At 36.1% G+C, this 27,118-nt stretch overlaps 1 protein-coding gene across 1 annotated transcript in view; it reads right to left on the bottom strand.

Moving 5' to 3' along the window:
• The window catches only part of LOC120629341 (guanylate cyclase 32E), a 79,583-nt gene that overhangs the window by 4,354 nt on the left and 48,111 nt on the right, over positions 1–27,118 (bottom strand). Inside the window, exons 9-16 of the mRNA XM_039898259.1 lie at positions 23,997–24,149; positions 22,360–22,635; positions 21,444–21,566; positions 14,140–14,437; positions 12,683–12,874; positions 11,589–11,766; positions 9,290–9,430; positions 5,776–5,899 (exon numbers count right to left, since the gene is read on the bottom strand). Coding sequence (XP_039754193.1) covers positions 5,776–5,899; positions 9,290–9,430; positions 11,589–11,766; positions 12,683–12,874; positions 14,140–14,437; positions 21,444–21,566; positions 22,360–22,635; positions 23,997–24,149 — 1,485 coding nt within the window. The remainder of the gene's footprint in view (positions 1–5,775; positions 5,900–9,289; positions 9,431–11,588; positions 11,767–12,682; positions 12,875–14,139; positions 14,438–21,443; positions 21,567–22,359; positions 22,636–23,996; positions 24,150–27,118) is intronic.

The following is a 27,118-nucleotide window of genomic DNA, read 5'->3' as shown; positions in this document are numbered from 1 at the left end:
CCATTTCTTTCTCGACACCCGAAAAAGAATAAGGCCACATTCGCTTCAAAAGTAACCCCTCTCACATTATGATCCCTGAACAGCATTTCAGAAACTGAGGCTAGTTTGCTATTTACCACATAACGTTTCTTACGACTCAAATTCCGGCCCAAGTCCATAACACTTTGTTTTACACACTGTGACCCCTAACCGTACGGCATCAAAAATCGGGGATCTCCTCTTTTTCGAGGAAGTCGCCGTACAGAAATTTACTCTGTTTATCCTAATATTTGGGGTGCATTGTCGATCGTTTCTTTTGTTACGTCGTGTCTTTTTGTAGTTCAGAGGAAAGATTGTATTGAGAAGAAGCCAGAAAGGAGCTTTTCGCGTCTGCGTTCTCGCCATTTCTTTCTCGACAACCGAAAGCGAATAAGGCCACATTCGCTTCAAAAGTAACCCCTCTAACATTATGATTCCTGAACAGCATTTCAGAAACTGGTAGTTTGCTATTTACGACATGATGTTTCCTTTTACGACTCAAATTCCGGCCCAAGTCCATAACATAAGCCGTTGCCGTTGCATGTTGCCGGCATTACGTTTTATTGGCTGGGTAATCCAAAACCCATTTATAAGGAATCTTATTACGATAATATTTCGAACATCACAGGCAAAATATAACGAAAAACATAAGTATCTACCTATATCATCCTTCTTCTAGTGCACTTTTCAGATTCCTTGTATTAAATTGTGTCCAATAAATGTGTATTCTTTTATTCATTTATTAAATTCAGTACTAAACCAGACCTTTTCAAGCAGCAGTTATTTATTTATTTAGAACTTACGTAAGGACAAATATTTTCATTTAAAACAAATGTGTAACAATAAATTCATCTGTATTGCCACTTTTATATTAATTTAATTAAGTAATTGTTTTACTGTTTTTCTGTTTATTTCTGTTAGACAAAACATGAAAACAATTACAGCACAACATTTACTACTTAAAGTTGTACGGTTTGTTTGTTTAAAACAATAACATAAGTAACTAAGAATCACGTTTTACTTCGAAATTCACATAACTTTCCCATATGAACTTTCATTTGCTATGTTAAAATCTACCCAGATCAGCGAACGAAAAAAGCGTAGAATTCCCCCTTTCCAAACTGTCATTCAATATGGGTACCAATCAGTCTAAATACGCACGTAACATGAATTGAATCGCAAAATACATGATTGATTCTATTGGATGTCATGCAGCACGGAACAGTGATTGGCCGGCAGTTAATCTTTCAGCATTGTCACTTTAAGAGAGTCAGCGAGGAGCGCCTTCGCGCCGCACGCCTATCTGAGTATTTTATCAATAACAACAAATGAAATTGTTATTGATATTTTGAGTCCACCAATCCGCACTGGGCCAGCGTGGGGGACTACGACCTTAACCCCTTCGCATTGTGGGAGGAGACCTGTGCCTTGTAGTAGGCCGGTATTATGATGATGATGACTGACATTTATGGCCCGACGACTTAGTTCATAACGCGGGCACTATAGCGAACTGAAAAAGTGCGGGGCACAGTTCATAAGCCACTTCCTACCATTTATGAACAGTAGTTATGCGTCTATTTATTTATTTATTGTTCTATTATCACTTTGCTTTTTACGGTAGGTCCTTTACGTGACCTTCCTCAATAATGGGAACCGAAAGCAACGAAGATTTTTTGAAATCTGACGGGTAGTTCCAGAGGTTCAACGTCCGTTTTCTATATTCAATCTTTCTGTAATCTGTTGATAAGTTGAAAATAAGCTACGCTTATTTTGGGGCTAGATGGCGATGTATGTGTTGTCATAGTATAATTATTTATTTATTAGTATTTATGTTATAAAACAAAGTCCCCCAGTCTGTCTGTCTGTTTGGGCGAAAAAACTAAGAAAGTACCGAAGGAGGTTTTCACTTATAAACAGAGTGATTCATGCGGAAGGTTTCAGAGTATATGAAACGATGTTTGTTAAACACGTCATACCGACTTGGAGGTTTACTTGTGCATAAGTATATTTCATAAGGAATCACCCTGTAAAAATATTAAATCAAAAGAAGCATATTTATTTTTACATACAAACTAATTCAAAACGTTCGCAGTGTTTACTTATGACAACCCTATTGACGTTAAAAGACAGACACGTGCATAGTACCCACGCGACGCGACGCGTACCTGATAAAGTGACAGTAGTCACATGATTTTACTTTTGAATGTGATGTTGAGCTGTATTTTATTTCTTTCGGTATTAACGATGGCAATGTTTTACTCAAAAAATATTAGCATTTCGGTTTCACAGATAAGTCTCAGAGACAGTCAATAATGTAACTCTAAAGCTTCTGAAATATTTTTGATATTTTCATTTCCACGTTGTAAAGTGAATGAGTGAGTGAGTGATCTTTCAAACGCTCTGATTTGAAAAATTATATTTTCGGTTTATAGCACATTTATTGAGCAATGTTATAGCCTATCATCAAGCTACAACCCAAAACAGCGAAGCCGTGGCCATAAACGACAATCTTCGGGTACCTTTATTTACTGACCATGAAAGCAATATCAAATCGGTTTGAATACTTTAGAAGTACCTATGACTTCACTACTTCCATCAATTATAATCAAAAATTCCGTTCTGAAGGTCGGGGTTGCCAGTGTATTTACTGGAACATGAGGCTTAACACCTACGCCTCAGGTTAAGTGACACAAGGTGACAATTTGTAGGGCGTGTTGTATGCATGCCCTGCGGAGTGTTGCTCAGTTTATATACGATGGTTTTCCACTTGGTATCAGGTTCTGACAGAGGCGCTGCCAAGCGATTTCGACGGCCGATTGGCGCAGTTTGCAGTGACCCTGCTTTCTGAGTCCAAGGCCGTTTGTTCGATTCCCACAACTGGAAAATGTTTGTGTGATGAGCATGAATGTTTTTCAGTATCTGGGTGTTTATATGTATATTATAAGTATTTATGTATTATATTCATAAAAATATTCAACTGCTATCTTAGTACCCATATCACAAGCTAGCATAATACAATCAAAGAGTACCCTTATTTGGGTTTTGCGACTATCATTAGGCTAACCAAGAAAGATTTATATTGTACCCACCTATAGCATGTGGTATTGTTCAACATAATTCACCAAAGGACTGTTTAACAAGCCCAAAACAAGATTTGTAATATAAACGTGCCACCGGAATTACAATTAGGGTAACAAAAATACGGCCCTATTTTCCGGGACGTGACGATTTAGATGGCCCGCTAAAAGTCGCTGCGGGACGCCCTAATGAGTCCCGGGGGAAGATTATCGTAGAATAATATTTCACGTCCTTGATATATATAATCATCCCACTGCTGGGCAATGATTTTGACTACCTCCTTAGCGCAGCGGTCAGTCCTGTGGTTTAAAGTTGGGGTCCTGGATTTGATTCCCGGCAGAGAAAATTTAGGAATTTATTATTTCCGAATTTTCTCTGGTCTGGTCTGTTGGGAGATTCGGCCGTGACTAATTAACACCCTACCGATGAAGACGTGCCGCTAAGCGATTGAGTGTTCGGATGCGAAGTCGCATAAAAAACGATTAGGGATATGACTACCATAACCCTAACAGATTAGCCCGCTACCATCTTAGACTGCATCATCGCTTACTAAAAGGTGGGATTACAGTCAAAGGATAACTTGTAGTGTTAAAAAATATTAAAGGTGACACTCGTAGTTACGGTTGGGCAAGACTTCTCGTTACCAGCTCTGGTAAGAGCCATCGTAGGAAGTGACAGGTCTTGGGAAGCAGTCTCCTGCAGCGAGGATGAGATGGTGCAGAAGGAGAGAGTGAAGGTGGCAGAGCGGTTTTGAGATCCGCTCCGTCGCAGAACCGTCGGCCGTTAACAGATAGCGCACTCGGCACAACCGACGCCTACCCCCTTGACAAGGATCTAAGGGCGATGGATACGGGCATTCTGCCAACCGTCGGAGCCAAGTCCTCGAGTTTAAATGCCAAACCATGAGGCTTCAAAGGCACACCGAGAACATGGGGTTCTCGGTGTGCCTTTGATGGTGTTTATGTAGCCTTGGAGGAGGGTCTGCCTCGGTGTGCACCGCTGGCTGGGTTGCGATGGTTCCCGTGACCCAGTCACCAGGCGACGAGTTGGAACACGTAAAAAAACTAGCAATGTACTTCAGAGTTAGATTGTCCAATCAATTAGATCGAATGGAGACTGTCCATGCCGGTTCAAACGGCAAAGATGTCATCATAATATCTGTAAGATATTTGATGTCATGTATAATATCTTCTAATACATATCTAATGGTGAAACATTTTAATAGATAAAATATAGGAAATAACCAAAATAAAAGAAATTATTTGCTTCGCAACAAACGAATTCTGGAATTCCTAATAAATTAAATTTAAAGCTATTGTTATGAAATGTAGCAAATTCTTTTGTCAAATTTAGACAAGTGTTTCACTTGACTGATTTAGATTAAGAGAAAAATTGCGCGTGTAAATGTATTAATGTTTTCCGAATTTATTATAATCATTTTCAGTTAAGGTAAAATTGATATAAATACCTATCTATATTGAATTCACGTACTGTCTTATAAAAATATACGAAGCTGAAGAGTTTGTTTGTTTGTTAACTTGAACGCGATGATCTCAGAGAGTTCAGATTAACAAACAAACAATTAAAAAAATTATTTCGTTGATGGATAGCCTATTAATCGAGGAAGGCGTCTACACAACATCACGCTAAGACCAATTGGAGCATATCACCATTGAAAAATGTTTCAAAATCGGGTTTTATTTCCTTTTGAGAGCTTCCGCTACGTGCGCTGCGTAAGCGAATTAAATTTCGATAAAATCGTGTATACCAAAGTTCTTTCCACCACCTTATGTCTATCTTTTTAAATCGATTTATAAGCGACTGCTAGTGGTAATATAAAATGTGATGTTGGCACCGAATGGAGAGCATAAGTTGGGCTGAGAAAATTGGAACACTTCATATTGGCAAGAGTCAGCATGGGCGTACCTAGCTTTTGTTTGAGGGGGCATTTTTTTTGGATCAGATCGTCCGAGGCTGTTTTATGAAAAACTGTTTTTTTTTAATTTTTGTCTGTCTGTCTGCATCTAGACCGCCATAGATTTTATGCGTGATTTCTTCTGACCTCCGCTGCCTCTAAGCGTTAAGAATCTACCTACGGCTTGGTTGTGTTACCAATTAGTAGTTAAGTATCATAAGATATTGTACTACCCCGAAGTCTAACAATCTCCTCGTCATAATCATCAGCAACACCCCACAAACGTCCACTGCTGAACACGGTCCTCTGCCTTCTCATCTAGCCGCTTCCAGCAACCTTTTTAAGGTCATCTGTCCTGCGGGCTGGAGGTCGTCCCACACTGCGCTTACCGATTCGCGGTCTCCACTCCAGAACACGTCTGCCCAAACGGCCATCGTTCCTACGACAGACATGACCCGCCCACTGCCACTTCAACTTGCTTATCCTTTGAGCTATGCCGGTGACCTTGGTTCTTCTACGGATTTCGTCGTTGCGAATTCTAACGCGGAGAGATGAGAGATGTTCCTAACATAGCGCGTTCCGCGACTTTACTTTGCTAAATGTTCCCAACATAGCGCGTTCCGCGACTTTACTTTGCGAAAAATCTACTACTGTCCCTAAATTCCCACGGTAACACGGGAACCTCTTAGTACCAAAAACACAAGCATGTATGTAAATTAAAAAAAAAAATTAGTTTTCATTGTTTAAACTTAAAAGGTACTTACCTGCATAGGGGTGTTGATGGCGGCCAAATTTGTGAATCCGACAATATCACTGAAGTAAATGGTGACGCAGTCGTAGCTTTCAGCTTGAACCGGCTCCCCGCGCTTTAGGGCTTCTGCCACTGTCCTATTGAATCATCATATTAATCAACAGCCAAATCTCGCCCAGCGAGGTCTCAGTCCAACGGGGGACCAAAGCTGAGACCATCACACTGACACTCCAATGACTAAGAAAGGCCCGCAGAAGAGCAGAAGGTAGACGAGATATATAGTGAATAACCAATCGGATATCGTTATTTCCACATCTCATCTCCGCTTAACTTCGGTGGACACCATTAAAGCAGAACGAAGAAGTCTTACTTTTCTGTGGTTAACCTTAAAGGAGATGTGAGCAATATGCCGCGCGTGAAGGCGTCATATGACCAACTACCCTAAACTGTTCACTTATCTGAACTGGTGGCAGGATTGCCCCGCTCATTTCAGCTGTCATTGTCAGCTCAAATTTCCGCTTCACAGTAAAAGTAACCTGAACACTTCGCCAGTCGACAACGCCCATCTCTCGTCGTCTCTGCTTTAGTGGAAACCCACTTTTGGAGATAGATGTGCTAGGCAGATAAGCAGAGGTCGAAGCTAGGCTATGGCTATATGACCGTTTCCACTAAAACAAAGTTTAGCCATCCGTAGCTCTAATTCTTAACACGTAACTCTTATACAGCTGCGTTGAACGTGTTACAATATAGTAAGAGACTAAAGATATAATTGTTCTATATATGTTATGGCTAAAGTAATTTTAAAAATATTAACTCATTTTATATTCAAATGTGTGCACACTTGTACAAATTAAATGAAATGTATTTATTTGTATGACATATAATAATGTGATAACGAAATAAAAAGAAATACAAAATTTTGTCAATTTACTTAACATATAGTTAAACAATCTAGTTCTGAGGCTTAAGTTGCAGAATTGAATAAAATACATTGCTTATAGCCACTTTTTCGGCTATTGATTTTGAGATTGCATTAAATATCTTTACACCACAGAATAATAAGAAAACCACAGAATAAGAACATACAGAATCCGTGTACACGACTAATATTGAAGCATCAAAAACCACTCCACTTTAGTAGTGTTTCTCGAACAGGCGATTCATTAATTTAGCAGTTGACAGAAATTATTTTACCTCTAATGTTCTGAACGTTTGCCATTAAATGTTCCTCATATAATGGCAAACGTTCAGAACATTAGAGGGGGGAAAACTTTGCGAGCTTCCGCTTCCGCGGTTGCGAAGCGTTTTCGGGACGACTTCTCTGTTTTTGAATGCAATATTGGCCGAAGGAGGATTATGTTCTTAATTATGTGCTTTACACACAAGGTACTACCATTTTTCAAATACTGTACGGTTTTATCTTTGCAGTTGATAGACTGTAACTGTTTATTACTTTACTGAGTCCCGAACTACGACAATAACATTAGGCGAAGTAATATCCGAAGTTAAAGTTAAACTTCAAAATTAATTTTTTATTTCAGCCGAGACTTGTATACCACTTTTCTTTATACTATACTAGCTGTTGCCCGCGATTGATTTTGCGTTTGATTTGCTTTTTGATGTCGCATTCAATTTAGCTGTAGTTCTAAAAAAAAATAAAGTATTCAGTATCGCTAAAGGGGTTTGATGCTGTCCGCTTAGGAGTTCTGCCCTCTTTCTAAAACCACATTCAGATCTAAACAAACTCGGCAAAATTAAGCAAATATTATAACCTCTGTAGTACAAAAATAATTATTTAAATCGGTTATTATTTGTCGGAGGTATGGTGTTAAATCGTCAAATACTTTCATCCCCTCTCATGATTGACGAGCTTAATTTCGGGATAAAAAGTATCCTATATTACTTCTAACACTTTCAAAAATATGTGTACAAAGTTTCATGAGGATTGGTTAAGTAGTTTTTGCGTGAAAGCGTAACAAACAAACTTACATTGACATTTATAATATTAGTAGGGATAAGGATAGGGTTAGGGATAGGGATAACTAAAAAAGAAACAATAATGTAGCGTAAACGTTCAAACTTTGTGTTCAAATTATGTTCTAATAATATATACTAATATTATAAATGCGAAAGTTTGTCTCATTGTTTGTTTGTTCATTTGTTTGTGTATAAATAACAAATATTGTAATTAAATTTAAAAAAAGTTAAATTATTTTCGGCCTTTACCTATATGTCGGTATCGATTGCGTTTATAATTCGGCTTCGTTGGTTTTACCGATAATTAGAAAAACCTTTCTCAGTTCGAATTTACTCAACTAACCGGAACTAACCGGTTTACCTAACTAACTCGAAATTGCTTTTGCCTTTACGCCTACTTTCTGGTTTATTTGTTTGTAAAAAACCGAAGCAGATTTGAAATAGACGACTCTAGACAAAGAATAAGCTAGTTAATTAATAATAATAGTTTAATAATTATGTTAATTTATAATAGGTTCTTAAATTCTTGACACTTTAATTACTTAATCTCTATATACGCAAAAGGCAAAGGTGACTGATTTACTGACTGACTGACTGGTCTAACAACGCACAGAAATTTTGCACACAGATACTAATTACAACCTAGGTGTCCGCTACGAAAGATTTTTGAAAATTTCTACCCTAAGAGGGTTAAATGGGGGATGAAAGTTTGTATAAAATCCTTCATTTATCAATTTATTTTTCAAGTTACATCCAGGAAACTTTGATTTTAGGTTTTCGATCGATTTCGATTAAAAAAAAAGAAATACGTTACACAAATTTCAAAAATTCCAACTCCTTAGGCTGATGCCTATATAGGGGATGAAAATTTATATGAAAGTTTCTAATTTTTAAGTAATTTACATTCATATTTTTTCTTTTAGCAGCAAGCCTTTTTTTAAATCTTTGTAGTTTTAATTTACCAAATACAAAATTAAACTTAACGTGAAAGAAGCTGCGGGCTAAAGCAAGTCCTATACAAAATTTATTTCTCAGGTTTTTTTGGAAAAAACACTCGTAAATTCGCTTTATTGCCTGTGTTTGCACAAAAAAGTGGTGAAGAATGACTCATTTTATTTATCTATTAGGTTTTGTACTCACGTTTCTGCAAATATAATGAGTTTATGCAACGGAATCAAGAACATACAGCAACCGTTCTCACGCCTAATGTTGAAGCATCAATAACCATTCCACTTTAGTAGTGTTTCTTAGATAGGTGGTTAGTCACTTCATTCCATTGAGCAGTTTACATTAATAACCTTTAATGTTCTAAGCGTTTGGAATAAAAGTGGGAAAATGGGAAACAATTGTGGGCTAGCCACTTTCAGCGGGCGTGAAGTGAGACTTCTGCAGGGCGTTGTCAATCTTTTTGGACACAATCATGGGTGAATGAGGGTTCTGTTTGTTCTTAATTCTGTGGTTTATACAAACTAAATTTTTAAGTGGATATCTAAAGTTGTTTACCTCTCTCTCTATAATAAAAAGAAAATAAAGAAGTCTGGAAGTGGTACCTCGGCAGCATTCTGTTGAGAAGATCATCAGCCCTCCTTTTCTCCAGCAAAACTTGCTCTGTCCTGGCTGCCACCAGCCCTTCAAGGTTCGATGCATATTTCTCCATCATAACCAGCATGTTGTCGAAGATATTTGTTTTCCTGCATAATTAAAAAAAAAATATATACAAGGACAATACACACATCGCCATCTAGCCCCAAAGTAAGCGTAGCTAGTGCTATAGGTGCTAAGATATGTGATGGCTGATGAATGTTTCTACGAAAAGTTATAAAATATATATAAACACTCAGACACTGAAAAACATTCATGTTCATCACGCAAACGTTTTCCTGTTGTGAATGGAACCCACGGCAACTGCGCTAATCGGCCGTCACATATAATACGACATTACAAAATATACTACGACAGTACATACATTGCCATCTAGCCCCAATTAAGCGTAGCTTGTGTTATGGATACTTGAAGACTAATGAATATTTTAATTATATACATAAATACTTATAATATGCATATAAGCACCCAGCACAAAAAAATATTCATGTTCATCACACAAATACACAAATACACAGTTGTGGGAATCGTACCCACGGCGTTGAGCTCAGAAAGCACGGTCGCTGTCCACTGCGCCACTCGGTCGTCATTTTTGTCATTGGTGTTCCGTAGAGAGTTAAACTAAAGCTTAACTATAAGGCTGTTATATATGTAACGATTTTTTTTTTCAGATTCATTCATATGAATCTCCATCTAATATGTCAACTATCCGTTCTTTTAATAATGATGTAATTACCTTTCATCTTCTTAATTATTTTCTCGCGTGAAACACACACACACACATGTACCTACCTTTGTTTATCATAAAGCAAAAGTTAGATAATTTATATCTAACTTTATGAACGCATCTGTAATTGCTTATGTAACTCAACTACCAATAAGCGTGAACATTTTTTTTTGACAAAACAAAAAAGCATGAAATAAATATTTTCTACAACATCTTTAGGTCGGTGTAAAGTAAAAATCTAGAAATTACTAATACTTTCCTTGTTACTATATACAAAGGAATACCGAAAAATGTTTTAAAACATGTTATTTTATTGCATAACAAAACACTATTTTGACGTTGGCATATTTCTCTGGTAGGATAATGAAATTGTTACTTTTATTCCAGCATGCTTCGCACGTCTTGCGTTTCGTCCAGACTAAACTGCCAGACGAGTCAAAGTAAACGCGATCAAAAGGCGACCTTGCCCCGGGAAAAGGTTAACATAAGAAATATACTCATTTTGACGACCGATTTGCTGATATATATATATTTATAAAGTATACAAAGTGTAACGGAATTGCGAAATACTGTTGTAGGGTGCATAAGTATAATTTCATAAGGAATCATCCTGTAAAAATATGATATCAAAAGAAGCATATTTATTTTTCCATATCAATTAATTCAAAACATTCTAAGTGTTTACTTTTGACAACCCTATTGAAGCTAAAAGATCGACTCGTGCATAGTACCTACGCTACGCGACGCGTAACTAATAAAGTGTCAGGAGCCACTTGATTTTACTTTTGCTTGTTAGGGATGTATCTGATTTCTTTCAGTAATAACTATGGCAATGTTTTACTCAAAAACTATTAGCGTTTCGTTTTCACAGATAAGTGTCAGAGACAGTAAATAATGTACATCTAAAGCCTTTAAAATATTTTCATTAAGTCAAATATTTCTTTATTCTAATAGGCACATAGCAAATTTTTATGCGTAAATGTAAAATATTTTTATATTTTAGACTGATGGTAGAGGATATATCATGTGACATATCCATGTCATGTGTGTGATGTACTTCTTACTCGTTAACAATTAGGTTGACAATCCGGACACACTTAGAAAATGCTCGTTAGCTGTGCGAGTGTCTGGTAAAAGGCAGGGAAAGATTACCACTATTTTCACTCGATTCGATACGTACGCACTATGCTCGAAATGCCCAACATTATGCGCGCTCTCGTTTTTTAATAATATGATTGCTCAGAACCAACAAATTGATATATTTAATATAAGTTTAGCTAAGTTCCTAAATTATATTCAGACAAATGAACTAATATTTTTGTAATGTACATCTGTACCTGACTTAGTTTACGTTTTGGCTAGCTGTAAGTATACTAAGGATATTCATAAATAAATAAATAAATATATCTTGCATCTGTAGTCAGACTAAGTAGTCAATTCTTAAGTCCGGGGAATAACTGACGTATATCTCATCCTGTGGAAACGCTTACTTAAAAAAGTATAAAATAGCAATAACATACATTCCAGCATGCATATCCTTCAGTCTCAGCCGGACTAGTCGTACGTCCGGGCGCCTGTCCGGGCGCTCGCTCCAGCAAGACTTCAACACGGCCAGGACTGACGGTCGCGCTGCCACACCACTAAGTGGTGGTCGGAAGAAGACACCCCCAATAGGTTGCCTTACGCGCCCGATTATCTCTGTAGTACAGTATATATCTTATACTAAATTATTAAGCTGAAGAGTTTGTTTGTTCACTTGAACACGATTACCTCAGGAACTGCTGGTCCGATTTAAAAAATTCTTTGAGTGTTGGATAGCCCATTTATTGAGGAAACTATACACTGCTACGCATAGACTCATAGGACGATAAAATGAAGAATGTTTTAACGTTTAAGTTTTCCCTTTTGAGAACTTTCGCTGCGTACATTGTTAAAGTACCGATAAAATCATGTTTGACAAAGTTGTTCCCCTTTAAAGGTTATAAAAAGAAGTCTGCGATGTCGTATGTCTATCTTTAAAGGTTGCTTATAAGCGGATGTAACCGCTAGTCTTTAATAAATGTAAGTCTACCATATTTACATGAATGTGCATACAAAAGACAGAATCTATTCATCATAATGAATAATAAGAATTTAATTTAAAACATGTACCTATGTAAAATGGGGACAAATAAAATCGAGCTGTCGGTATAAGTTTGACTGGGTAATCAATAGTCGCCATTTTAGAGATTTGTAATCGCCACAATAAATTCGCTTGTTTAGTATTTTAGTGAGCCGTATTCATTAATTACAATACTCTTAATGCACATTCATATTCGCCCGTTTAAATACTACTACCCTTAAGAATTAACGTATTAAATACAAAAGATTATCGAAAGCTACAAGTGCCACAGATAACGTTATAATAAACAAAAACAAACTCTTTAGCACTATTAAATACATAATAAGTTCACTTGATGACTACGTTATCATTTTACCGATTATCTTGCTATAATTTATTATAAAGTATTCATAATAAACGACCAGACGTTTAATTCGACAGCCCTCCAAAAAAAGTATTTGTACTAGGAGATTAGAAATCCTTAGGAGATGACGCTTCCGTGCAGAAAATTACCTGTATGAGTAAGATTGGTGTCGCCCCATGGTCCATTCCTGCCGAGGATTTCATACAATATGATGCCGAAAGAGTACACGTCCCCCTTCTGCGACCCCCTGGGAAGAGCGGTCTGGTCTCGCAGCAACTCAGGGGCTCTCCACAGCATGCGTTTTTCCATTCGAAGTGCATCTTCCGTGTCGGCACAGCCACCTTATTTAAGAAGAGAATAATTAATAAAGGAAGTACCTATACTTTATTGTACACCAAGAAACATATCCAATAATAACTTATGTAAAATTTGTACAATTGGCGACTTTATCACTAAAGAGCGATCTCTGTCAGGCAAAAAAACTGTAGACGATAGTATGAGCGATATTTGATAAGTGGCTTATGGTTGTAAAGAAACATTAACAATATTATCTATAAATACTTAAGTAGCACAAAGCGGTGATAGCCTAATAGTTAGAGCTTCAGATTTACCTTTGGGAGGCCGAGTTCGAATACCAGCACCACCAACTAACAATTAAAGTCTCACTTGCTTAAACGATGAAGATAAACATCGTGAGGAAACCTGCATGCCTGAGAGTTGTTTATAATGTTCTTTAAGGCGTGTGGAGTCCACCAATCCGCACTGGGCCAGCGTGGTGGACTATGGCCTAAACCCTTCTGATTGTGGGAGACCTGTGGCCTGTACAAAAAGTAATGAAAAGATTGTATATTATAAGAAGGGTAAGAAAGAATTGATTTTAAATCTCTTGCTGTATGGAAAACAAAATTCTCTATGGATGACACAAAAACCAAATATCTATAGATGTAAAAAGTGGAGTGTACATGTTCTTTTTTATGGTGGTAGTTATAAAATAGGCATACTGTGTTACTCTGAAAAGACGTATCGATGCGACGGATCGTTCTTTGTACGGGAGCCTTTATATCTTCCGATAAAAGCTTTCTACCAATTCAAAGCTCTTAAGTTTATGTTTCACGAATCGCTTCCACAAAGACATGAAAGTGTTATAGGCATACGTAGACACCAAATTCTTAAGTAGAGCGGCTTAAATCAGTATGTATATGAATATACAGATTATTGGGTACATAATAATAATTCCAAATATACATAAATAGCTTTTCAACGAGGCCACAAGTATTACAAATTCGTATTTAAATGGAAATATTAAAACTCGTAGCATTACATTTCTGTGTATGAGATTTCTTCTCATTATTTTTTTTTTTATAATACTATAAGTTAGCCCTTGACTGCAATCTAACCTGGTGGTAAATGATGTAGTCTAAGATGGTAGCGGGTTAACTTACAGAATAACTAAAACCATTCTTAATTAGTTTCTACGTAACTTCGTACCGGATCGCTAACCTAAGGCAGGATATTTCTGTCGGTAGTCACGTCGGATGCTTCGCCACACCCGAAGGACGGCATTTAAATCTACCAAGACAACATCAATAATCAGGAGGTAACTTACTCTTCAGAGTGTGCAGCCCATAGTCCGTGATCTGCAAAACCCATCGTCGATCAACCAAGCAATTGCTGGACGTTAAATTCCCATGGGATATAAGCGCTGACTCATGGATGTAAGTCAGTCCTCGCAGCAGATCAGCTACCAGACTTGCAACGAACATATCGTCTAAATGCAAGTCTCTATCTTCCAGAACGGTGGCCAGGGATCCACGTGAGCAGTATGCCGTAGCGATGCAAGCTACGCCGGTCTCTACACAGACGCCTACGAAGGGCGTGAGGTTTTCGTGGCGCAGTTCACGCATCTGTTGAGAAACATCTACTATTATAGACTTTTCCAAACAATTCTTTCATATACTAATAATCATGTCTATCAATGGACGGCCGCTGCTGGACATAAGTCTATTGTAGGAAGTTCCGACTACCACTTGGGTTGAGCGGCTCTCTGCGACCCGTTTCATGGCACCCGTCCATCTTTTTGGGTATCTATGAACGCTGCGTTTACCAATACATACTTATCTATTCTTCGATACGAATTTTTATAATTCTTTTTTTGTACTGAATAGGCTACGAATTTCTCCACCAATAGGACGCTAAACATCACGAAGTAAAACAAACAATATTTTTATTAAAAACAATTAGAGAGCCATGGTAAATTTGCAATAAGGCCGCCTTTGCATGTCTACATTGTGTACTGTATACTCCTTACTGTTTCTTTTCTTGTATGTTATACGTGCAATAAAGTGTTTCTTCCTCTTCTTCTTCTAAGTTAAAGTCGCAAATTTTGTCTATATAATTTATTGTTTGGCGTACACTGCGGAAACTATAGATGTTACATAAAAGTTATGTTCTACATGATTAAAGTACTTATAATAAACTACAAAAAAAAACCTCGAGAAAACTGACTTGAAACGGATTTGAAAAAAAAAACGTACTTAGCGCGGTCGAAGACGCGGGTAACAGTGTGTGAAAAAAGTACAAATGCCCAAGACTATTTGTAAATTTAATGTACGATCACAAAAATATTTCTAATTTTACAATCAAAACTGTATATGTATAAATATATATTTTATGTAGCCTACTACATAAAATGTATAATTCTATTTACTGGTAACAAAAAACAACAATAAACTACTGGTTGACATCTTGAAAATGAGTCTTAAAAAGTTCCAAGTTTGTATTAATCGTAAGCTTATAAAATTCTAATGTTAAAAACATAGTTAAGTAATATGTGAATATTAGCTGTTGCCTGCGTTCTTCGCCTGTTTTTGTTATGGTTCTATACAAATCCCCTGCGAAACTGTTGTTTTCCTGGGGTTAAAACTAGCCCATGTTACTCAGCGTCCTTTCAACTAACTCCAAGCCAAAAATTAGGTTGATTGAAACTTAGGGCGTGATGGAATGACAAACAAACAAAAAACACTTTTGCATTTATGATATTTGGTAAGGATGACTGCTTACGATTTATTATATAATTAACAATGCGCCATTGTTTCGCGTGAAAAATTTAGCTTAATCTCTTACAATCAAAATAAGGTCAGTATATTTTTACCGCTGTGAACTTCGCTGTTGTGAAATTGAATAATAGTTTAAGTTATTTGAAGCTCACTTTGGAATATTCAGCATCTTGAGCATCTCGTTCCTAGATAATATCACTAATGCATCTTGAATATATAAGCAGACTGCGCTTGTATTATTAAACATCTGCTTGCATAGAAGCGAAATGAAAATTACTCACTTCTTTTTATGACGCGACTGAAATTGTGATCCAAGTGCGGAAAGTAACATTTCCGCAGTTATATCACGACCAACGAGGACGTTCTTTAATCATTCATTTAATATTTAAGTGTATAGCGGTGGGTGGGACTTCGACTACCAGCCTCTAACTTTCCTAAGTGTGCGTTTTTTAAGCAATTCAAATATCACTTGCTCCAACGGTGAAAAAAAACATCTTGAGGAAACATGCATGCCTGAGAGTTCCCCATAATGTTCTCAAAAGTTTGTGGAGTCCACCAACCTTTGGGAACATTGGACCAGAGCGGTGGACTACGGAATTAAGCCCTGCTTATTGTGGAATGTGACCCTTACCCTGTATTGGGACGGTAGTGGATTGATATGATAACGATGGCGTAATGATGAGGCTGCAAAAGTATTATAATATGAATGACCGCTATTTAAAGAACCATAATATTTTTGCATTTCTAAATTTCTGTGATAAATTACGTAATAAATTATAAATAATGCTGACCAATACAAACTCTTTGGTACAAAAATGGAAAAATTTAAAGTCACTAACTAGTGCAAAATCTCTAACTTTCCGCATCAGTAGTTCACTTCACTTCATTTCCCCATACTTCACTTGACTTCAGCTCACTTCAGTTCAGCTTACTTCAGCACGATTCAGCTCAGTTCAGCTTAGTTCAGCTCAGTTTAGCTAATTTCAGCTCAATTCAAATCACTTCATTCCACTTTACTTCAATTCACTTCACTTCCCTTCAGTTCAGCTTACTTCACTACACTTCACTTCACTTAAATTAAGTTCAGTTCACTTCAGCTCAGCTTGGCTCAGCTCAGCTAGGCAAATAGGTCTAATTTTTTATTATTCACATTATCTTTTACGGCTGCATCTAGACAGATCTAATCAATTCATCCCTATGACTATCCCTATCCCTACTAATATTATAAATATCAACGTAAGTTTGTTTGTTACGCTTTCACGCAAAAACTACTTAACCAAAACCTCATTAAACTTTGTACACATATACTAAGTAAGCGTAACTTGTGTTATGGGTACTAAGATAACTGATGATTTTTTTTTTTATGAATAATATAAATAAATACTTATAATATACATATAAACACCCAGTCACAGAAACATTTTCCAGTTGTGGGAATCGAACCCACGGCCTTGGACTCAGTAAACAGGGTCGCTGCCAACTGCGCCAGTCGGCCGTCAAATAAAACATATTCTTGGAAGTGTTAGAAGGAATATAGGATACTTTGTATCCCGACTTTAAGATCGGTTCCTTTGGGAGGGGGGATGATAGTGTTTGACGATTTTCACCATAACTCCGACAAATTATAACCGATTTAAATAATTATTTTTGTACTATAGAGGTTTTGATATGTGTTTAATTTTGCCCAAACTTTGTGTAGATCTGATGAATGTGGGCAGATAGAGGACAGAGCTCCTCAGCGGATAGCAGCAAACCCCTCATTTAAGACTTCGCGATACTGAATACATCAAATGTTTTTAAACTACAACTAAATTGAATGCCACATCAAAAAACAAAATCAAACGCAGACGAAGTCGCGGGCAACAGCTAGTTATTAATAAATCTTTGATAATTATTATTTTATTTATATATTTGTATAATTTTAAATCTTATTTATTGCACCACCTACCTCTTTTCTATGTTTTTTCCTGTTACGCCATTGGTTGGCCTGGATGAAATCGCTATGTAGCGATAAGGCCAGCAAATTGTACTCTCTTTATATGTATTTATATCTTTGTAACTACTTTTTTTTCTTTGGTGTACAATAAAAGTGTATTCATTTATTCATTTATACTTATATCTAACTTAAATAGTTAGAGTATTAAAACCATACTTTAATCTATACTATCTATATATCACAAAGAAGAAAAATTTATATTTTGTTTGTTTGTACCGTAAAGTATTAGGCTGCAAAAGTAATAAAACGATTAAATACATTTTTTTTTCCAAAAGAAAGCTAAACTATGATGAAGTAAGTATTATAATTTATTTTAAAAAATATTAAGAAATTTGCAGCAACATTTGCAAAATTTGCAAAATATGAGTAAAATTGTACTCAAAGCAGCTATTTTTTTTTCTATAAAATACGTATGCTCTAAAAACTATTAAAAAATAATAAAATATTTAAAGTACTCTTTATTACCTACAAAAAAGTTCCCGACGGAATATATCGTGCTATCACAATTAAGTTGCAATAGCAGTTTTTGTGTTGTGAAATTATATTGATTCCCGTTAGAAACAAAAGTGGGTTATTCAAATAAATAGTTTTATCATAAAGTTTATTTATATGGCAGTAAAATACTTTTTTATTTATTTCAATCGGACATTTATTGTAGAAGTTATCGCGTGTTTAAAAAATTGAAGCCGAATTTTTCGAAGTCGCAGCCAACTAGTATTATTAAATAACTGAAGCGTTTGTTTGGTTGAATACGCTAATCTCAGAAATTGCTGGTTATTACATCCTGCTATAACTTATGAAATATATTGCAAAAACAGGAGTTTTATCCTTTTGAAAGCTTCCGTGGCTTGTGCTGCGAGTTACGCAAAAATTGTGTATGAGTTTTTTTTAATGTATGTATACGAGTGCTTTCCTGCAATCACACCTTATGGTAAATGATGATGCAGCCTGTTTGCCTAGAAGATGCCTATTCAGTCTTGATTCGAAAGTACTCAACCTATAAGTATTCGGCTTTTTAGGATCCAAGCGTGAATAGGAAGAGATGGCAGTTGTACAAGCCACTACTTTCATTGACTCCACGATTGACGAGGTGATGGAATCGTAGGAAGGCTCGACTGGAGACTGCGGAGATGCCTAGGAACGAACGAACTCCCCTAGGAATCACCACGGGTCCTCAAAGACTGACAGAAGAATGACAGAACGGAGTCCTTGTAAAAGTTCTAAATAAAAGTCCGTGAAAGCATTTGTCTATCTTTTAATTCTTCAAATTTATCCTTAAAAAATACACTATTAGCAAAGCTGCTTCTTTTATAAGCATCATATTAATCATTGTACAATTAAATACGTTATTCATCATATGTAAAAAAATATTAAGTAAATAAATAAATTAAAAAACTTTTAAAAGATAAATTTCAAATCTGTACTGAAATATAAGTTATAGCAGCTTTACCTACATTGTGCGTATGATTTACATTAATACAATAGTTATTTATTCATTTCATGTTTAATTTGTTGTCAGATAATACCTAATTCTGTGTGTTTCAAATTGCCTAGGTACCATATCGTGCTATGACCAAAGTTTGAAATATAATTTTAAATTACTTTCGGGCTTCAACTTTTTAACCTAACAATCTAATAGCTATATTTATGTTACTTTAGTTCAAGTTCTATCTCGCTAGTTCGTCTGCATAAATTTTGTTTTGTAAATATACATAGGAATTGTACGTTCTACCCTATTGTGCTGTTGTATTTGTATCTCTGTAAATTTTATCTGTGGTGTACAATAAAAGTGTATTCATTCATTCATTCATAGGAATCCTTTGTTTTCTCCGGAGCAAAGAGCACGTTTTTCACGCAAAGATGTGAGACGTTTAACGTTTGCTCTTTTATTATCTATTATTATCTATTACAGGGGTCGATCTTCATTTTAAAGTTTTCAAATTATTTCGTCCAAGCTTACCAACTTAATATGAGCTACAGAGTAGAAATATATTGGCTATAGTAAGCCAGTACTCTGTAGTTGTAAGCACGTAGAAATACTGTGTTTATAACGAATAAAAGTTTACAAAAAAGATAAATTTTTGTTCACCTAGATTATTGTTTAATTAAAAGCATGCCGAGGTTACCATTTATATAGGTTCTTATGAATTATACCGCACTAAGGTGTTGTGCGAAGCCGGGTCGGATCGATAGATCATAATATTTTATTTTTCAGTGTATAAAACTAGCTAAGCTATAAATGTTTGGATGTTCGTTATTCTTTAAACATTAAAATCATTAAGTGGTGAAGGAATAACAAAAAAGCTTTTCATCTGAATTAGCTGAAGTTTTCTAATGTAATATTTTCAAACTTAACTTTGACCGAACAACTTATAATCTAAATTGATTTTGATTGATTAATGAAAATTTAAAGGCTTCTGTCGGAATATCTGTATCTAATTGTGTGGGTAAAAGTGGGAGACAAAAAACAACTAAGACACGAGCAGAAGCTATTTATAAACTTATTATGATCATCATAGCGACCTGGTTTCCCCAATGACCGGTCCACTACCGAGTACCTACTCTTATAAGAAAGTTTTAGGTCCACCACGCTGGTCAAGTGGTGATTGGTGGACTTCACGCGCCTTTGAAAACGTTATAGAGAATTCACAGGCATGCCGGTTTCCACACCATGTTTTCTTTTACCGTTAACTACCGTAACGTATCGTACATCGTTCGCTTTCAATAGAGTTAAAAAAAATACAGAACTATAACCCTGCCTAAGCTTTTACCTTCATTCCAAAAGCAACTACGTTCGCCACAGAATTTGTTGGCAGAATGCAATATAAATATTAAATGACAGTCTTAGGTAGCAACTGGCCGACTGCAAATTCTGTGAGAAATTGTGCAGTAGCATTTATATTGCAAACTATGCCGTAATACCAACAAAATTTTGAAACGAAAACGTTAGCACCTTCGGTTGCAAGTATATTAAAAAAAAAAAAAAATATGAGTCATTTGATTTGCATCATATCCTACCTGGAACTATCTCTCCCTCTCTCTACTTACTATAATTATTGAAAATACTTGCCCGACTTACTATTTTGATAATTTTATCCTTTAAGAAATACCTCCAGCAGAGGATTTCTAGTTATTAAATTATGGTTCATCTTACTTTATAAAGGAATATTGTTCGATGAGTTTATATTGGATACATTGCAGAATTCCATGGTGTATTTTTAAAATTAATCTTAATTTGCTATACTCCGCGAAAGGCAGGATAATCTGTATGGTGTGTATAATGTATAGTTTCTTCAATCTTTATAGTCTGTGTAGTATAACAAACAACCAAACAGATCTTCGTCCATGAACCCTCTATGCACGTTTGGCTCCTAAACCGGAGCATCCTCAGGAGATGTTGATTTTACAATGAATGATTGTTTAACAATTAAGAATACACCATACAGATTATCCTGCTTTTCGCGGAGTATAGCAAATTAAGCTAAATTTTCATAATAGAGTTCATAATATTTAATGTCCTATGTCCTGAAAGCAAAATTAATACAAACTTAGATATAATAGAACAAGTTACTTATCAGTAATTTAAGGTTTGCATACTACATATAACTGTTGCATGATATTAATAAAGTGGTAATGCATGCAATTTCAGAGTATAACAGAAAAAGGCGTAAAGTCACTTCTAGACGCTTCACCGATTTTGAGGAGATTTTACATAGAAGTAGCTTATCTTAATGACCGACAAAGAGTAGGGTACTTTTTTAGTATAAAAGACAAACGGTTCGGCAGAGATAAAAAAATATGTTTTAATTCACGGCCAAATTTAAGTTGCCAAAAAAAGAAATATTATCTACTAATTACCTGCTTCAATTCCTTCTTGATAGCTCTGGTGACGTCGATGTTTTTTTTCTTAAGCCGTTTCACAGCCACGATGTTTCCTCTATACGATGCGATAGTGGTGTGCGCACGTTTCGTATCCACTTCCTGGGATGTGACATCCTGGGTTAAACGTTTTTGGTTTAATGCCAATTATCAAAAACCATATTAATTAATATCCCACAGGTGACCTAGTTCTGCTCTTATCATGGCAGAAATGGTAATATAAAGCTAAGCAGAAGCTGATGAAATGGCATATCCTTAAGACGTCTAATCTCCTAGTACAGAATTTTCATTCATCATCATCATCATCATATCAACCCATCACCGGCCCAGTACTGCGGACGGGTCTCCTCCCACAATGAGAAGGGGTTAAGGCCTCAGTCCACTTAGCTGTCCCAGTGCGGATTGGTGGACTATACAATAAAAATAATCTATTTTTGAAGATGATATCATTCACAATTCGGTGAATGTTCTTAACATAAAACCTAAGTATGCATTAAAAAACTAAAATGATAACTGTATGCCTCCATCTTCCGATCTGTCACATGTATCAAGAATACCACGTGGCAAATGTTTTTTTTTTAAATTGCAAGAAAACTCTATCCCCTAAAATTATTGGGAGAATAAGAAGTTTACATTTATTAGATCTGCACGGTTAGCATCGGCAGGAGACCATTATATCTCCGGGGAAAGGATAAAAAATTATCTTCTCCCACAGGCTTATCAACTCTCAGAACACCGGCGCATAAGTAGAAATACTATCCAAATAATATATGTAATAATAAACGGGGGTAAACAAAACTAACCTAACTAAACTAACCTGTGCTAGTCCTGCTAGAGGAAATAAGCTATAACCTATAGACTGGCAGACATCACCGTGAATTTCCACGAAGGTAACCATAAGTGCACCTACCTTATTGTCATTTCCAGTAGAAATAATGATAAGATCCTTGGCTTCAATCCGCCACAGCACAGAAGCGAGTTTCTGCTCGTATCGGTAGTGCCGTACTAACAATGCCGCTGTGAGCAAGGCGGCAGCCGCAACCGCAGCGGCAGCTGATAGTACCACCGGGTCGTGAGGTAGGTCGCATTTCTTGCCGTCGAAGCCGCATTCAGGTTCCGCGACAGGTGGCTGACCTCCTATCCATGCTATTTTAGATCCACCCACGAATTCCTGGCAGAAAGATTCGGTTGGAATATTGGTAGGTACACAAGTTTTTTAACGTGTTCAAAGAATTAATGCCGCCTCTTGAAATTCGAGTCATTTACAGTCAACAATTTATTTTTATTTACGTGAAATACCTTATAATAGTCTTTTGAATTCGTTTTTTTTGTAATGAAAAGAGAAATAAATGAGAAAAATTCTACATAAAATTTGCGCAGGAAACGTAGATAGATTAAGTTTTCTGCGCCATTATTTTATACATTAAACGTAGGAAGATTCTATTGAAACCATATAATGGTTTTTTTTAAATATACTAGCTAGGACACATCGACATCTAGCCCCAAAGCGTAGCTTGTGTTATGGGTACTAAGATGACTCATGAATATTTTTACGAATAAGATACCTAAATACCTATAATGTACAGATAAACACCCCGACACTGAAAAACATTCATATTCATAACACGAATATTTTCTAGTTATGGGAATCGAATCCACGACCTTTGACTCAGAAAGCAGGGTCTACGCCCACTGCGCCTGTAGTCCGTCGGCCGTTTGTTTTTTAAAACGACGCTTGTAGCGTTATTTTATTTAGAACTAGCTGTACCTACTACGCAGTTCGATCCCGTCAAATATAGGTCGTAGTGGAACGCAATAAAGCCTGCGATCTACCTATATAAACAAGCTTTGAAATGCAAAAATATTTTTAAATCCGTCCTGTAGTTCCCACGATAGCCTAAATTTATTCTTAAAATAAAACTGAATTCTGAATTCAGGTGAAATTCAAGTAAAATGGATCTTAACCGCATTGGTTGTTCAAGTATTTCCATACTCGAAGACGACTCCTCGATTGCAAGCGAGCAAATCTTATATATTATACTGATCTATATGAAATTTAAATCTAACCATTTCGAAATCAACCCGGATGAAACCCGTCGAACGAGAAATAATTTTGAAAATCCGTCTATAAACAATTCTATGCCCGAAGGTATATAAAAAAAGACTTCAGACTTATGAAAATAATACAAAACAGACTGAAGGTTAACTCACAGGCAATAAGTCTGTAGAGTTAGCGTATCTGAATGCGGCAACAGGTTGCGCGCTCCAACCACTCGGAGCAGCGGAATCCTCCACCAATCCAATCACAGAGAAGTTGCCTTCCGCGTCGCCTGCGCTGTCCATTATCACCTGTATGAATGAATGAAGAATGAATGAATTAAGTCAAAATATTATTTTACAAAAAAAAAAAACAACCAGCAATATAACCAGTTGGCTATTATAACTTATGTAATTGAAAACCCAACCTCTGAAAAGCACCATAAACGACAAAAACTTTGGGCGTTCAAATATTAAGGTTACCTGACAACTTACATCAAATCCTTGTAGAGATCTGTAAGTAGTTGGTCGCAGCAGCTTTATGAGAGTGGCGCCATCTGTGAGTGGCAGCCCGTGACGCAATGCAGCGGTGGCAGCGCGGGCCCAAAGCGTTACGGCATCGAAGAGATGAGCCGCTTCTATGGGCACCTTGGGGAAATGGAAAATTGATTTTTCATATCTCATGTTCGGAAAATTGGCGTTCTATATCTAAGCTGCGGGTGGAATCCACCTCATACTTACCGCGGGTAGTAAAATATCCAAAAAGAGAACTCAGAACAGCCAATCGACTCCTACTTAACTATTTTTTTATGTTGTCGTTTTTTCATTTGTACTGTTTAGGACAGGTCAAGATCATTGACCATACTGCCTATTCAATCGTACGAGTATATATGTATTTTTTAATAAATCTACGATTACGTTCCCCCCGATGTAGTGAAGCTCTGGGGCTCTTCTCATAACGAGCTCTCGCGCTCGCCCCACTCCCCTGGTGACGCCGTAGCAACCCCTCAGGTGGTTATCGGCAAGTGTCCATCCGAGAAATAAAAGAAATCTACGTTTACGAAATAAACGTAGGCCGATAATGTAAGGAATAGACAAATCATTTATGCTTCAATCAATTTTATAATTTAAAGTTTTAAGCTAAAATAAAATAATTAACATTAAATTTTTAATAATTATTGGTAAGCTGATTAATTAATATCATAGTCTGGCAAAAAATAGAAAAATAATTTCCACAGTTTTTCTTAGTGGTTCATTACAACACAACAAGACTTTAAAATATTTCCTCTTGAGCTTCGTATATATTTAAGATTCTCGTGAATTTCAAGCTATTTAACGCATTGAAAATAAATATTTACGAGTATTTACGAGGCAAAATATTTTAAGATCGACAATGCTCACATTTTAACCCATACTCTAGACATTTTTCAGCTACAACATAAATCCAGAGCTTTAAAATAGAATGGCACGTCTCCTGCCAAGATAAAATAAACACTACCCATAGTACGTCAGTGACACTACCCGTTAAATTAACTTTCTCCTTCACACAACGAATAGGCTTTGTGGTCAATGACCGCAATTGTAACCCAAGTTTACAATATAAACAATTTTTCATTACTAGAGTGGAATTAAATTATGTTTTAAAAATATAAAAAAAAGTGCGATAAAAAGGAAACAAACACGATAAAAAGAGTTAGTAATAGTTTCTTAACAAAAAGACTTTTTACATCATAAGACCAGTCAGAAAAAAAATAATTTAGTTCAAAGGTTTCCATTTTCCTGTAGTATAAACACGTATCCCTATAAAGCGTTATCTTTTCAAAGTTAAGAACTTTTAGTGCGTTGGTATAAGCTAATTAGTTTCTCTGAAATCGGGTAGAGATAATTTAGCTTCGGTGCTTTCAAATAACCTTCAAGGGTGTGTCAACCATTACGAGGATTTACGAAGTGTTGTTTACGGACAAAGTATAAAATGCCAGGAATTGCTTGAAAATGTATTACAATTTTTTTACTTGTATTTATTGTATTCAAACGGTGACTGACGAGATCAAAATAAAATGAAGGAAATAAGAAACGAAAAATAAATTATTTTTCGCTTTTTGTAAAGTGTAACAAATTTTCATTGGAATAAGTTAAAAAAGGTTATAATAATATTCGAGCATGACGTTGTGTCAATTATAATAAGAAGCGGAAGTGAAAAATGTGACAAAGGCATTGCCTATGTCACATTCATTTTTCATTCATTCATTTTTTATTACAAATGCAAAGCACCCCGAGTACGAAAGTTTCACCCGTCACTTTTCTAACGTCATTGTAAAATTTAACTTGTTTTTTACGTTATAATAAAGCTCTCAGTCACTCTACTACAACCAAAGCTTTGCACTGAAAGTTTTTAAACTAAAAATCAGAATAAGAATCTCCAAATGTGCTGCCTGCCCGCTTAAATTCTCGGCACCTAGAATGGCTTTTCCAAGACGACTGCATTATTGACTGAGACGTGGACGGTAAAATAAATTTGATATTTCTTTCGTATTCCATCGGTGTATGAATCAGAATATTTGGTCGGATCAGGGATGGATAAAATAAGAGCAGGAACACGCGACTGAAATGCGAATGTTAAGAATATTTGTGGTGTGAGAAGAAGTCCATGAGGCGAAGTTTTTTTAAACCCTGTGTTTTTAGGGACTTTTATTCTCGGGGACAGCCCCATCGTAATCTACCCAGTGATGTTCTGAAGATTAAACAAAATAAAACAAATGTTACAGCTAATACTAAAAAACTACACAACTATGATTTAGCCGAAGCAACTAAGTCATAGAAATCCATGAACTAGTAGTTCAACATCCACCAAAAGAAGGTTATGTAGCTAAAATACAATCAGATAACAAATAATGGAATGATAGAAGTGAGTGGAAGCAGAAGATATTTTGAGAAAACCAAATAAATCGTGGGATAAAGAAAGATAAAAAAAAGTTGTTTATGTGAATTAGCGACTAACGCGTTAACTGAATGAAATTGAACAGGCGTTAATTAAATTTTTCTCTGGCTAAAATTACAAAGTGGCTTGGAAGCAGTCCGCATCGATCTTATATGAAGATAGCCTACGTAAAAATGTAAAAGCGATTTGATCCAATATTGAGTGTATTTCACAACGTTGTCACAGAATTGTTTCATCTGACATAGTCCAATTATTTTCGAAGCTTGTTAAGTCCTAATTAAAACGCATGCAGTGTTGCATTTGCTAAGACAAACTGTAAAACCACACACAAACGCGAAGGATTATTTTGGATTTAGAAGATAATTGTTTCATGATTCGAATGTAATGCACATAGGATCGAATTTGTTTCAAATCAATCGGTTATGCTTTACGGCCCGATAAACTGTGTTTTCCTCTTGCGTTTTCATTTTCGTTTTGCGTCTTCTTAATTAATACTGACACTTACTCAGGTTTTGCCTAGACACATGGTTTTTGGTGAAGCCTTAATATTGGTACTTGAATTTCGTAATGGACCATCAATCCAAGATGGCTGACATGGTTCCAATTAAATATACTGAAAGGTGCCTGGCCTAAAATAAGTTTGTTGCTCTTAATTGACATTTTCAGGTTAAGCTAATAT

Source organism: Pararge aegeria, chromosome 14, assembly GCF_905163445.1.
Source record: "Pararge aegeria chromosome 14, ilParAegt1.1, whole genome shotgun sequence".
Lineage (NCBI taxonomy): Eukaryota > Metazoa > Arthropoda > Insecta > Lepidoptera > Nymphalidae > Pararge > Pararge aegeria.
This window is presented reverse-complemented; position numbering and strand designations above follow the sequence as displayed.